Here is a 12,669-nt window from a genome sequence, read left to right on the forward strand (position 1 = left end):
CGGCCCGAGCGGACGCCGAGGTCACCTCCGCCACGTAGCTAGCCGGGCCGGTGGACCCTGGGGGCATGCCCGGCCCACACCGGCCTCGGCTCCGCCCCAGCATCCAGGCCCCGCCCACACAAGCCTCCAGGCCCCGCCCTCCATCGACTGTTATTGGCTCCCAACCCGGACGTCCTGTTCAGTGGCGCGTCTCAAGGAGGTGGGCGAGGAGATAGTGGTGAGATCTCGGGGCTCATTGGTTCCTCCGCCCATCAGTCACTCGACGGCCCGCGGGCTCAGGAGGCGGGTTAGGCAGTACCGGGACATGGCGGAAGGTGGAGGCTGGCAGGTAAGTGAGGTGGGACCCGGGGACCCGCGGGGCCAGGTCGGGAGGACGGAGACCGGGTCCGTCCGTGCGGGACGGGCTGGCGCGCACCGGGTCCCCCGCTCACTCCCCCGTCCCCGTCTCCGCAGCCGCCGCGCCCGTGCGAGGCCTACCGCGCCGAGTGGGAGCTCTGCAGCAGCGCCGGCCACTTCCTGCGTCACTACTACGTCCACGGCGAGCGGCCGGCCTGCGTGCAGTGGCGGCGCGACCTGGACAGCTGCCGCGAGTGGGAGGAGCGCCGCAGCGCCGAGGCCCAGGTGACCCGACCGGGCGTGCAGAGCCCTGGAAGACCAGGAACCAGCCCGAGGGCACGAGACGCTGGGAGAAGGGGGCGGGCCTTTAAAAAGGGGTTCAGTTCCAGCCTCCACGTGTGCTGGGGAGCGTGCTTTGATTTATATCCTTAAAAGGTCAGTCTGGCTGCCACGCTGAGAGAGGATATGGTGGAGGTGCTAGAGACCAGTAAGGAGGGGGTTGTGGTCCATACACTCAGCAGACACTTACCACTTGGGACGCTCTTGGGGATCCAGGAGTGATGAGAACACAGCCCCTGTCCTCCCGACTCCTACATCCTAGTCTAGGATACAGCGGTGGCCTGGAGCTGATGGGGGCGTGGGTGGGGGTGGGGGAATGGAGCGAAGCTGTGAAGGCGCAGTGCTCACGGGGCGTGCAGGGGAGGAAGCCAGCAGGACTGCCAAGTGTAAAAGAAAATGACAAGTCCGAGATCAGTGGAAAACAGGAGAGATAGTTTGCTGCCTATATGGCAAGAGATTAATAATCTTTGTACATATATATATGTCTTTTAAAGATAGTTGTCACATATCAGTAAGAAAAATGGGAACAATTTCAGAATAGAAAAGTAGGCAAAGGGCACACAGAAGGAATTAATTCTAAAAGAAAACCAAATAGCCTGATACATATACTTAAAATGACAGTAACTGGTTACTGCCCAGCGGAATGTCCATAGGGGTTTGGAGAGTTGGGGCACGTGGGCAGTGTTTGTGGAATGTCAGGTTTTCTGATTGTCTAAATGTCAAATGCATACTTTTGTGTGTGTGTGGTACGCGGGCCTCTCACTACTGTGGCCTCTCCCGTTGCGGAGCACAGGCTCCGGACGCGTAGGCTCAGCGGCCATGGCTCACGGGCCCAGCCGCTCCGCGGCATGTGGGATCTTCCCGGACTGGGGCGCGAACCCGTGTCCCCTGCATCGGCAGGTGGATTCTCAACCACTGTGCCACCAAGAAAGCCCTAAATGCATACCTTTTGATCCCACAGTTTTACTCCTGGAAGTTTATCCTAGGAAGGTAATTGGGTAACAACTGAAAGTTCAAAATGTCCATTGTGTCACCATTTGTAGTAGTGCAAAGACTGAAAGTGACCTAAAGTCCAGTAATAGACATTTGACCAGATAACATCTTCCCCACCATGGAGAACTACACAGCCATTAAGAAAAATAGATAGTAACCTATCCCCATGTGGAAAGGTGCTCGCAGTATGTCACTTAATGAGAAAAGCAGGACGTGCACCAGCCAGGAGATTATTCCTTCTTTAGGGAAATGGGTGATAGCCCTGGAATGCGGGCCTCAAATGGAATTGGGGAAGCTGTGAACTTCAACTCTGGGAGGGAGGTCTGCAGGGCTTTCATATTTACTTTGCATTTCTGATCACTTTTTAACAAGAACAATACATTCCATTTGAGACAATAGAGCTTGAGTGAAAACAGATGGTAGAGGTGAAATTCTACTTGTAAAGTGGCCAGCATAGCGCCTGGCACCCCCTCAGTCCCTGTCATGGTCCTGACCTGCTGCCCTGGGTTTACTGTCTGGGGTGGCGGCACCCACTCTGTGTGTGTGTGTGTGTGTGTATGTGTGTGTGCCTGTCTCTTGCACCCACTGTCATGTGTGTGTGTGTGCCTGTCTCTTGCACCCACTGTCGTGTGTGTGTGCATGTGCCTGTCTCTTGCACCCACTGTCTGTCGTGTGTGTGTGCGCGCCTGTCTCTTGCACACACTGTCGTGTGTGTGTGTGCCTGTCTCTTGCACCGTCTGTCGTGTGTGTGTGTGTCTGCCTGTCTCTGGCACCCACTGTCGTGTGTGTGTGTGTGCGCCTGTCTCTTGCACCCACTGTCTGTCGTGTGTGTGTGTGCCTGCCTGTCTCTTGCACCCACTGTCTGTCGTGTGTGTGTGTGTCTGCCTGTCTCTGGCACCCACTGTCTGTCGTGTGTGTGTGTGTGCGTGCGCGCGCGCACGTGCGCCTGTCTCTGGCGGTGTGTGTCATGTGTCTGCCTATCTCTGGCCTATTCCCTCCTCTCGCCGCTCTTTCAGGCTCATCTCTCCTCCTGGCTCAGCCCCCAGCCCCTGTTACCTGGTTAATCTGATTAGGTCAACCGAAGGCATCAAGCCCTGGGGACCAGGAGAATTAAAAATATTCTCAAAATGGTCATCTGCACAGTAGGTTTTTCACGGTAGCTTGGAGAATGATCTAGATGTGTGTGTGGTAACCACCCCCACCCCACCCCACCCTGCACTCACCAGGGCTTGCTGGGCTGCGTTTCGCATGTGTGTGGGTGGGCACCGACAGGAGGGAGGTACAGGGCACCCGTGAGGCCACAAGTGACCGGGTCTCCTTTGCAGCGGTCCCTACGTGAGAGCGAGCAGGCGAGAGTCCGGGCTGCACAGAAGCACGGCCTGGTGTGGGCCCCCAGGCAGAGCCCCCCTGCAGACTGGCACCTCCCTCTGCCCCAGGACAACGACCGGTGACAGGCCCAAATAGTCCAGAAGGTCCCTGGGAGCTTCCGCCTGGCGTGGGACACAGAGTCCCCGTCTCCAGCCTCGCCTGCCCCGCCACACTCAGAGCCAGTTCACCCAGCGTGCAGCTCCAGGAAGCCAGGCACCCCCGTGTGTCCCTGTGGGCGGCCAACGGGCAGGCCTGGGGACAGCAGCAAGGAGAGGCCGTCCCAAAGGTTGGGCTCCTCAGTTGAACACTTGAGGGGCAGCCCGGATCCGTGTGGATGCGTAGGTGGCCCCGTCTGGCCCTGGTCTGGTGACGGCCACGCAGTGCTGGCCACAGGTGTCCTCCCACCACGGCCACTCCCTCTGCTCTGTAGGCGCGGGCGGCGTCACCTCCTCGGCCCACAGCTCCAGGACACACAACCTTGTGTAAAGAAGGTTCCTATACTCAGCTGAAGACACCCAAGCCCAAGACACATGGACTTTTGGTCTCCTTCCCTCAGAATTTCCCCTAGTCGTTTTTTGAAAATGTGGAATATATCAAAAGACATTTCAGAGGTTTGATTCCAAACAGAAGCTGAAAATTAAATCCAGTTTAATTTTGAAAGGGTTAGATTTATAACCTGACATTGTTGTCCTGGCCAGTATTAGAATTTTGTATGTTTACACTCTTGTAGATGTTTTTAAAATATATGTATTTGTACCAACGAGAACACTAGTTCTTAAGAGGTCTCTTTATTACCGGTGAAACGATTTAGCATCTGTGCTGCGTAACAGGCCCCACCACGTGGTGCTGAGGGTCAGGCCTGCGGCATCTCAGTGCCTCCCTCACGACCTGGCCAGAGGTGGTGGTTCAACATTTAACTCATTCTTGGGGGCAAAATAATCCATCACTTCAGAAGGGCATACATTAAGAGAGTAAAATCTCCCATCATGTGTTTGCTGTTGTACGCCCCAGGAGTCCTTTGTGACTACCTTTGAGTGGTGGGGTGTGCACAAAGGACTCCTGCAGCAGAGGTGAGTATAAAGGAGACCCAGGGTCCCCCCATCGCAGAGGGGAGCCCTGGTGTGTCTGAGGCAACCAGGGTCCGTCAACTGTGGCTGCATTCACAGGCATTTCTGGCCGAGGAGGGAGAGGGAGGCTGCTACAGCTCCACCTGTGTCCTCCTTGCTCGGAAACCTAGGCAGGGAGGCCCTCTGTCTGGAATGGCAGCCGCTCCTGGTGGAGCCACCCTCCTGCTGCTGCTGGGTTAGGGCCGTGGGCACCTGTGGCCAGGTTTTGGCTCCATCAGTAATCCCACAACTTCTTGGATGCTAAGCGAGCTTCACCGCAGATGATCGTCACCCTGGAAAATGTTCCTCTGTCCACCCATGTCCACCCCTCATGTCTGCACACCCTGGGACCACAGGCTTGAAAGGGACAAGTGGCCTCAGAGTCCCATTAAGTTCAGGAGACAGACATGAACGTTCAAACATCAGATGTGAAGAAAATGGACAGTGACAAGGAAGAGCATCATCTTTCAAACTTTGGGGACAGAGCCCACAATGATAAGCAGTTTGCGTTGTGACCTGGTACATCCTGTTACATGGCGCACTGTCACTGAGCTGGGCTTCGCGGAGCAGCACCTGCCCCCACCCTATGAGATACTGCTGCCGGGTCTGGCTCCATTACATGACGCCGTGAAAGGACGTAATTACAGGGATGCGGACGATTATGTGGCCGGGCGTCGGACATGGGGCAGCATCCTGTAGTGCAGGACCACAGGGTTAGCTGTGCTGTGACACGTGGATACACAGATGAGCACAGCCACATCTGGGAGCCTGGACCTATTCTGGCTGCACAGCCTATCGCTGGGTGCTGGCATGACTGGCCCTATAAGATGTGACACTGGGGGGAGCTGGAGGAACCACACACAGCACCTCCCTGTTGATTTCCAACCTCTTGTCAATCTATGATTACTTCTAAATAAAAGGTTAAAACAAAACAGCTGGCCATGACCCACTGACTTGATCATACATACAACCTCGTGGATGGAATCTGTAAGTTGGGAGGTGGGGGAGGCTCAGGGTCTGAGCCTAGACCTGGAGGAGAAGGCTGGAGGCTTTAGGCAGAGAAAGGGCCACATGCTGATGAGGTGGGGGTGGGGTGTGATTTTCTGGGGTTGGGTAGCCAGGGCCCTCTAGGAAAATGGATATTCTGAATTCTTACTCAGGTGGAGCATTCCGCTGGTTTGTTTGCACTAAGGTGGTGAAGAACCAAAGCCTTTCTAAGGTGGTGATGCAAGGGGTACAAGTGGACCTCTGCATACACCACACCCTCACTGTTAGACTGCATTATGTACCCCCAGTTCCTCCAGGGAAGGTCTAAACCCCTGCCGCTCTGAGACTATTTGAAGATGGATCTTTTAAAGAGGTGCTTAATGTGAAATGGGGTCGCGTGGGTGGGCCCTAATCCAATGACTGGTGTCCTCATAAGAAATCAGGACACGGACACACAGAGGGATGATCACGTGGGTACACGAGAAGATGGCCATCTGCACGTCAAGGAGAGAGGCCTTGGAAGAAACCAGCCTGGCCGACACCTGGATCTTGGACATCCAGCCTCCAGAACTGAGAGAAATAAATGTGAGCTGTTTCAGCCCCTTGGTCTGTGGTGTTTTGTTCTGGTGCCAGAGCTCACTCATATACTCCCTGCTCCAGGCTAACAGCGGCCTCTGCCCAGCCAGGCATCATGCCCTCCCGAAGGACACATGGCCTCACGCAGTGGGGTCCCTGCTGCTCAACACTCTCCTCAGCCTCCCCCATACCCCCCAGCTTGAAACCCAAAGCCAGCCCTGCCTCTCCTCCGGGTGCAGGCAACACACAGCACAGCTGCATGTCCTTCACCTCCGTTCCTGGGGTCGCTGTGCCTCTTGCTGGTGGCGTCTGCCCCAGGTGGAATCCTCTTTTTCACTGGAGGGCAGTGGTCAATGTTTTGGCCTTCCTCTCCCCAGTACCAGGCAAAGAAGGGCAGCCTCCCCAACCCCCGTGCATGCTCAGGTGAATTAACTGTGACTCTGACCTAAGACAGAAACTTGATTAAATGCATTTATTCACAGCAGGCCTGAGCCTGGGGGGTGCAGGCTCCCGAGGGCAGCGTCCTGAGGGCAGCTGCCTGCGGCTTTACCTCTTGAACTCCACCTGTGTGTACACCTTGGTGATGTCGTGGTACCTGCCTTCCGGGGGTTGGTAGTTGGCAATCGGTGGCGTGTAGTCTGGCCCTTGTCTCTCAAAGGGAAACAGACTGGGGTCCCGCTTGGTGGCCTCGGTATGGAGTTCTGGGGCCGTGAGCTTCAGCTCCTGCAGAGCTTCCCGCTGGGCCTCGAGCAGGGATGCAATGGTGCCCCTCTCCGTCTCATGCTCACACTGCTTGTACAGTGACCATTTCTTCAGAAGCAGGGCTCTCCGCTCGTTCTCTTCAAAGGGGAGTTCCACTGGCGGCCGCTGCCTGGGAACATAGAGCCAAGGGCATGAACCAGGGGGCATGGACACTCGGGCACAGGACCCGAGTGTCCCCACTGCTAGATGCAGATGGAACTCAGGGACAAATTAAGGGACAGAATGTTGGATGTGGCAGCAGCGGCAACTGACACCTGGAACCACTGCCATTTTCTTTACGTGAAGAAAAGAAACAACAGTGCTCTCAGCAGATTGTGGCAGCACGTCCTCTGTGCCAAGCAGAGCCTGCTGGTGGGGAAACGTGGCTTTGGAGAAAAGTCAAATGGTGTTATGAAAATGGACACCAATATCCCAGGGAGTCAAGAGCCTGTATCAGCCCTGGAGACCCAAAATAGTGCCTGCCTTGTCCCACTTACATGGCAAGGTACTACTTTATAAATGGTATGCACTTCTGACAAGAAGGCAGCAATCCCACCAACCCCACACAGGACACACCCCAGCTATGAGCATTTGCATCCTAGAGCAGGAGGCTAAGGGTTTCCTACCAGCAGGAAGGGGTAAGAGCTGCAGGCCCAGGGCCCCAGTCGTCAGTCACAGCTAAACTCCTCTTCAAGAGCAACACTCCAAACTCGCTCCAGCATCTGCCCTGAGCTTCCTTCCCACAATCAGCCATTCAGGAGCAGTGCCCAGGAAGGCTTTCTCCACCTCCCATGAGACAATCCAGGAGAAGAGGGCTCAGAACAGGGCCAAGCCAGCCCAAGCCTATGACCCCTTCCCATTACAGGTGTGAAGTGCAAACAGAACTTCCTCAAAGTCACAGAACTCCTTTGCTCTGAAGACCTCAACCCTAGAGGGCCCGTACCTCGCTTTATTCAAGAACTTGACGGGCGTGATAAAATCCTCAATGGGAATGAGCTCCTGGCTCGCCTTTTCCAGTCGTCGGATCCTCTTTTTCAAGCGCTCCTTTGCTGCTTGGTCTTTTTTAGGGTCCACCTTCTTCTTCTTTTGCAGAGGTTCTGCTCTAAAGGATAAAGAAAACAACATTTTCCTCTTTGGCCTCGTGAACGTGCAGAGACATGGCACTAGGGAAAGTGCCTGCAAACCTGTACTGAGCTCTCCCGCAGGAAAGGACCATGTGGGCCTGGCCTCCCATGCTGAGTGTGGCAGGGAGACAGCCTCCACGGGGGGTCCTTATGAGAACTGTGTGGGCACGGTCAACCCAGGAAGGCGGTCAACCCAGGAAGGCGTGGAAAAACTCCATGGGGTGTCAGGGTATAAATTAAAGGGAAGTGCTCATCTTTAGTGAGGGGTTTCAGGTGGGCCTTGGGATAGCACTGAAAAGTGAAAATACTAAACTGATGAATTAGAAGCTTGTTACATTATTTATTTATTAATTGAAGTATAGTTGATTTACAGTGTTGTGTTAATTTCTACTGTACAGCATAGTGACTCATTTATACATATACATTCTTTTTTATATTCTTTCCCATTATGCTTTATCTCAGGATATAGAATATAGTTCCCTGTGCTACACTATAGAACCTTGTTGTTTATCCATTAGAAGCTCGTTACTCACATTTTAAATGGACTTGTGATTTATAAAAATGATCTGACTGAGAGACAGTATAATAAAAATAACTGGCAAGTTCCTGTTTATACTTTTTGAGATTTCTTAACAAATTTCCCTATCCTCGAGCACGGACAAAAGTCTGATTTACCCTCAGAAACACATCTCCTATGCTGATAAGTTACTATTTAGAACAGCCGAATCTCTAGCATCAAGACTGAGTTTTATGAATGAAGTCCCTAGAAAGTATTCAGGGTCCCAGGTGGAAAAAAGAATCCTCTCACCTCCCCCCACCTCTCCGGAGAGTAAGAAACGGAAGTGCTGTTTGTGCTCTTTAAAATTTTACACAAGAATCCCTTGAGAGCTAATTAACTTTTCTTTAAGCCACTATTGAATTTAATTTTTGACCTCTGATTACAGACATAACAGTATTTCATATGAAAAGACATTATAAGGGCATCCATCTAAATTTAACTGAGAAACTTCGCAGAATGAACATCGAGCATCCTTGCAGGTTGGGTTCCCGTGCGCGACCCCCCAGGCCGGGCCCACGGGCGGGTTACCTCATGGGCACAAGTCCCCAGAAGGACAGCAACGAGGCCCGCTGGTGCGCGTCCCTCGTCTGCATCGGCCGCGCTCCCAGGAGCCTAGAAGAGACCGAGTGTGTATCAACTCCCGCTTCCCTGTTAAGGTCACGAGCCCCGTAACTGCGGGGTGAGACCGCCAAGGCCAGCAGGGAAGCTCTCAATCCGCGTCCCCGCGCGCCCCGGGCATCCGCGCCCCGGCCCCTCCGCGCTCACCGGCTCTGCGGGCGCAGAGCGCGCGAGGCCGCCCCCAGCGCCGCGGCCGCCATGCCTCCCGGTCGCCGACGGCCGCTTCCGGGCGCGCGCCCCTACGCGGTCCGGCCCGCGGTGCGCCGCTCTCGGGTCCGACAGCCACGCAGCTCCGCGATCCCGCGTTCCGGCCGCCGCGTCTAGCCCTGCCTCCGACGTGGCCCCGCCCCGCGCCCGGCGCCTCGCACCTCGCGCCGTTCGGGGGCCTCCTTCCCGCGGGCGCCGCTCCCTTGCCGCTCCCAAGACGCTCCGCCTGCGCCCCGCGAGGGCCAAGACCCGCAGTGAGGCCCGCGGGGCCGAGGGGACTAAGAGTCCGCGCACGTGAGGCGGCCTGGGCGTCCAGTAAACGCTCCGGCTCGTTCGCCGACGTCGGAGCCGGGCCGCCGTGGCTGCACCGGCGCGGCACGTGGCCTGCTCTCGCGGGCGACAAATGAACACGCGCTGGGGGCGGTGGAAGCCTGTTAATTAGTCGGCTCTGCACCGGCGGGCGGAGCAGCCAGGCCGTCTGCGCCGCCCGGCCCCGTCCAGCCGGGACGCACCCCAGGTCCCGCTCGCCCGTCCGCGCGCTCCCTGCCGGCCAGCCCCTCGCTTGCGGCCGTGCGGGGCGGACCCGAAGAGGAGCCGCCTTCCCGCCCGGCCGGCCGAGGAGCCGCGCGGCCCGTGCGCGCGGGGAGCGGTTTCCCGCCGGGGCTGTTTGGCAGGTGCGCGCCGTGACTTCCGGCGTTGCCCGGGAGCCGCCGGAGGAGGAGCGGCGCGGGGGATGCGGCTGTGGCGGCGGCGGCGGCGGCCGAGCGCGGGGGTCGGCGGCGGCGGCGGCGGGGGACGACGCGGGCCGACGATGGCGCGGCGGCGCTGAGGGCGGGGGGCGGGCGGCGGCTGGAGGGCGGGCGGCGCGGGCGGCGGCGGCTCCATGGCCCGGGCGCGCTGAGGGACGCGGCTCTCGCCTCAGCCGGGCGGCGGCGGCGGCCGAACAATGAAGCTCCTGAAGCCGACCTGGGTCAACCACAATGGTAAGTGCGCGCGGGGGTTGCGGAGGGGCGAGCCTGGAGACGGGCCGTGGTCTGAAGCCAGGTGGGAGCTGCGCGCAGGCCTGCCCGCCTCTCTCCGACGCCGAGTGCCCGGTGCCCGCGCCGCGGGGCCGGCGGTCGCGGACTTTGTCCTCGCGCGAGGAGACCGGGAACCGGGCACGTGCTCGGCCACGTCCACCTTGCTCCGAGCCCTGGGCCGCCCGCCCGTGGTCCGGGCAGGGTTAGCGGCCCGGCCCGGGGAGCGGCCGTGGGTGCCGGCCGGGATGTGCCAGGACGGTCCAGTGTGTGAAACTGGAGCGGAGTGGCCTTTCAGTGGCGAGGTGTAGACTTGGAGTGGGCACGTCCTGCCGTGGCAGAGGGGCTGGATCTGGTGACAGTGCTTTAGGTGGGGGATCGTGATTCTGGGCTGAGGTCCCCCAGCCCGAGGAATTAAGTTCACACTGAGCTAGAGCATGAGGGCGACTCGGATGGGGCCTACGGGGCACAGGTGTGTGCTCGGAGAGGGCCTGCCTTAGCTCTGGGGCAGCGGCCCTAAAGCACACCCAGGGAGCGGACTCATCCAGTCCTCTGGTTGAGAAGAGACTCTGGTACAGAGAAGCGCCGTAACCAGCAGTTCTGCTATAGTTCTACCTGGCCCGCACACTTGTTGAAGGAGTTGGCCTTCGCTCCCTAGGAAGGTGAGGGGAGCGAGCCCCCATCCCCTGCCGGTAACAGTGAGCCCAGGGAGCAATACTCCAGCTGAGGGCCCGCAGCCTGGATGGCCCGACTGCTGGTTGGCAAAAGAGTCACCCTGATTCTGTCTTGTTCCTCACTTCTACTTTTCTGTGCGACTAGAGGGAGCTAGTTTTCTTTTAGAACAAGTTGGGTAGATGCTTTTGCCTTTCTTAAGTGTGTTGCTTTTTAGTTTTGAACTTGATCTCAGCATGCTTGCTTTCTATTGCTGCAGCCTTTCCATCTTCTAGCAGGACATCCTTCTCCTTTTTCAGGGCCCGGGTGAGGTCCCCTTTTCCTTTTGCTACCATTCCTCTTGAGTTACTCCACTATATGCGCTCTGTCCTTGTGGGTGTACATTCCTTGTTACCCCTAGGGCACAGACTGCCTCGCTCCCCTCTGCACTCCCTGCCACACTCAGCAATGCCTTTCACGTAGAGGGTCTGTGATAAACGTTGCCTGATGCAGGTAAGAGAGCTGAGGTTGCCATAACTTACTAAGACAGCTAGGTTGACAGTATGTGAAAGCAAAAGCAGTGAACTCTGGTTTCATGTCTTCTGTGTTGGTCTCCAAGCGCATTTCCTGACGTGTAGTGTGAGATCTTTCCCTGGAGAACTGGATAAATGTTCAGTAATTATAAATTGTGGTGCCTGTGAATCAGGAAGGGAAAAGTTTTTACGATGAGCTAGTTTGCTGTGCAAGTGAAGTCTGAAGGAATTTTCATTTTGATGCTACCTAGATAAGGTTGTGTGTGTTGTGTACCCTCCTCCAGCCTTCCTTCTGCTATGTAATTTATAACTTCGTGATAAGCTCCTTTGTAGGACACAAGTTTTATGCTGTGTAGCCATAAGTAAGTCAGGATGCTTAAGCTATTGTTTAGGCACAAACGAGAGAGAGCCTGCAGCCAGGCCGCAGCCAGTAGTCCCCACCTGGCAGGGTGGGCTGAGCTGTGGGCCCAGGGCCTCTTGTTGCTGCAGCCTCTCCACTGTCCTTGAGTAGAACCTGATGGTATTTGCCCTGACTTCTTCATAGTGTGATTGTGGTGTTCCTTTGGGAAGGAAGACAAAGTGCTCACCGAGATAATAGAAGAAATTGAGACTCTTTTAAACCTGTTCTTTGTCAAGTTTCCTTTCTTTTAAAATCTCCTGGAATCGCCCGTCTCATTGAGTGTTCAGGACTGTCGGGTAAATTACTGCTCTCCTGAAGGACATACTGTTGGTCTGGATCAGTACTGAGCTGTGCTTTAAAGACTGGTGAATAGGGGGAGCTGCTGGGGGTGAGCGCTGCTTAGCCAGGAGCCCAAGTGGTGGGTGGTGGCCAGTGAAGTCGAACGTGCTTTGGATTAAGGAACCCAAAAGACCATGGTGGTTTGGAGAGAGCATCACTGCACTTTCTGGCTTCCTGACTCTGCATTCAGTCTCCTGACTGGTTATGCAGCTTGAACATGCTTTTTCTGGGGTCTAAGAGCCTGAAGAGGGAGGGAGCAGAGAGCCCTGCGTTTTCCCTGAGGTGGCGGGATTCATCCAATAGTGTAAGCGGGCAAGTTGAAAGCAGAGAGAAGTGTCTGTTGGGTGCAGGTGTGCTCTCAGTCTTCGTTTTCCTGGTTGATGATAGTAGTGAGACCTTTCCTCTAAGGGAGGGTTTCTCAGTCTCAGCACTATTGACATTTTGGGCCACATAACTGTAGTGGAGACCAATCTGTGTTGTAGGATGTTAGCAGCATCCCTGGCTTCTGCCCTCCAGATGCCAGTAGCATCTTCACTCACACATACACACACACACACAGTTGTGACAACAGAAACTGTCTCTGGACATTGCTAGTTTCCTCTGTTGGCCAGGTCACCCCCAGTTGAGAATCACTGTTCTAAGGTGATCGGTTAAATCTTGAAGTCATGTCACAGTACTGAGCTTTGAGCGTGGAATCAGACTGGATTCAAGATGTCATCATTTATTAGCTGTAGGTTCTTGGGTTTGTGACTCCACTTTCTGGGCCTTGGTAAAGT

At 56.0% G+C, this 12,669-nt stretch overlaps 3 protein-coding genes across 7 annotated transcripts in view; 2 read left to right on the forward strand and 1 right to left on the reverse strand.

Moving 5' to 3' along the window:
- The first annotated feature begins 174 nt into the window (after positions 1-174).
- On the forward strand, positions 175-5,074 carry C15H22orf39 (chromosome 15 C22orf39 homolog). 2 transcript variants are annotated; one of them, XM_059041215.2, is made up of 3 exons: positions 175-328; positions 454-771; positions 2,994-5,074. In XM_059041215.2, exons 1-2 carry the CDS (start codon positions 305-307, stop codon positions 766-768), a joined length of 339 nt encoding a protein of 112 aa, XP_058897198.2. In that variant the 5' UTR covers positions 175-304; the 3' UTR covers positions 769-771; positions 2,994-5,074. The 2 variants fall into 2 exon arrangements, with proteins under 2 accessions (XP_058897198.2, XP_058897199.2); XM_059041216.2 differs by having other exon boundaries at positions 188-328; positions 454-621.
- Positions 5,075-6,163: 1,089 nt separating this feature from the next.
- MRPL40 (mitochondrial ribosomal protein L40) lies at positions 6,164-9,512 on the reverse strand. Of its 2 annotated transcripts, none has more exons than XM_059041222.2 (4): positions 9,116-9,512; positions 8,658-8,741; positions 7,390-7,548; positions 6,164-6,576 (listed from the first exon to the last, which is right to left on the reverse strand). In XM_059041222.2, the coding sequence occupies exons 2-4, from the start codon at positions 8,720-8,722 to the stop codon at positions 6,252-6,254; spliced, it is 549 nt and encodes a 182-aa protein (XP_058897205.1). In that variant the 5' UTR covers positions 8,723-8,741; positions 9,116-9,512; the 3' UTR covers positions 6,164-6,251. The 2 variants fall into 2 exon arrangements, with proteins under 2 accessions (XP_058897205.1, XP_058897204.1); XM_059041221.2 differs by lacking the exon at positions 9,116-9,512 and adding an exon at positions 8,895-8,976.
- Positions 9,513-9,832: 320 nt separating this feature from the next.
- The window catches only part of HIRA (histone cell cycle regulator), an 81,530-nt gene continuing 78,693 nt past the window's right edge, over positions 9,833-12,669 (forward strand). For all 3 annotated transcript variants that reach the window (XM_067015051.1, XM_067015052.1, XM_059041122.2), the window contains exon 1: positions 9,833-9,937. In XM_067015051.1, the coding sequence (XP_066871152.1) occupies positions 9,901-9,937 (37 nt within the window). In that variant the 5' untranslated portion in view covers positions 9,833-9,900. The remainder of the gene's footprint in view (positions 9,938-12,669) is intronic.

Source organism: Kogia breviceps, chromosome 15, assembly GCF_026419965.1.
Source record: "Kogia breviceps isolate mKogBre1 chromosome 15, mKogBre1 haplotype 1, whole genome shotgun sequence".
Classification (NCBI taxonomy): domain Eukaryota; kingdom Metazoa; phylum Chordata; class Mammalia; order Artiodactyla; family Physeteridae; genus Kogia; species Kogia breviceps.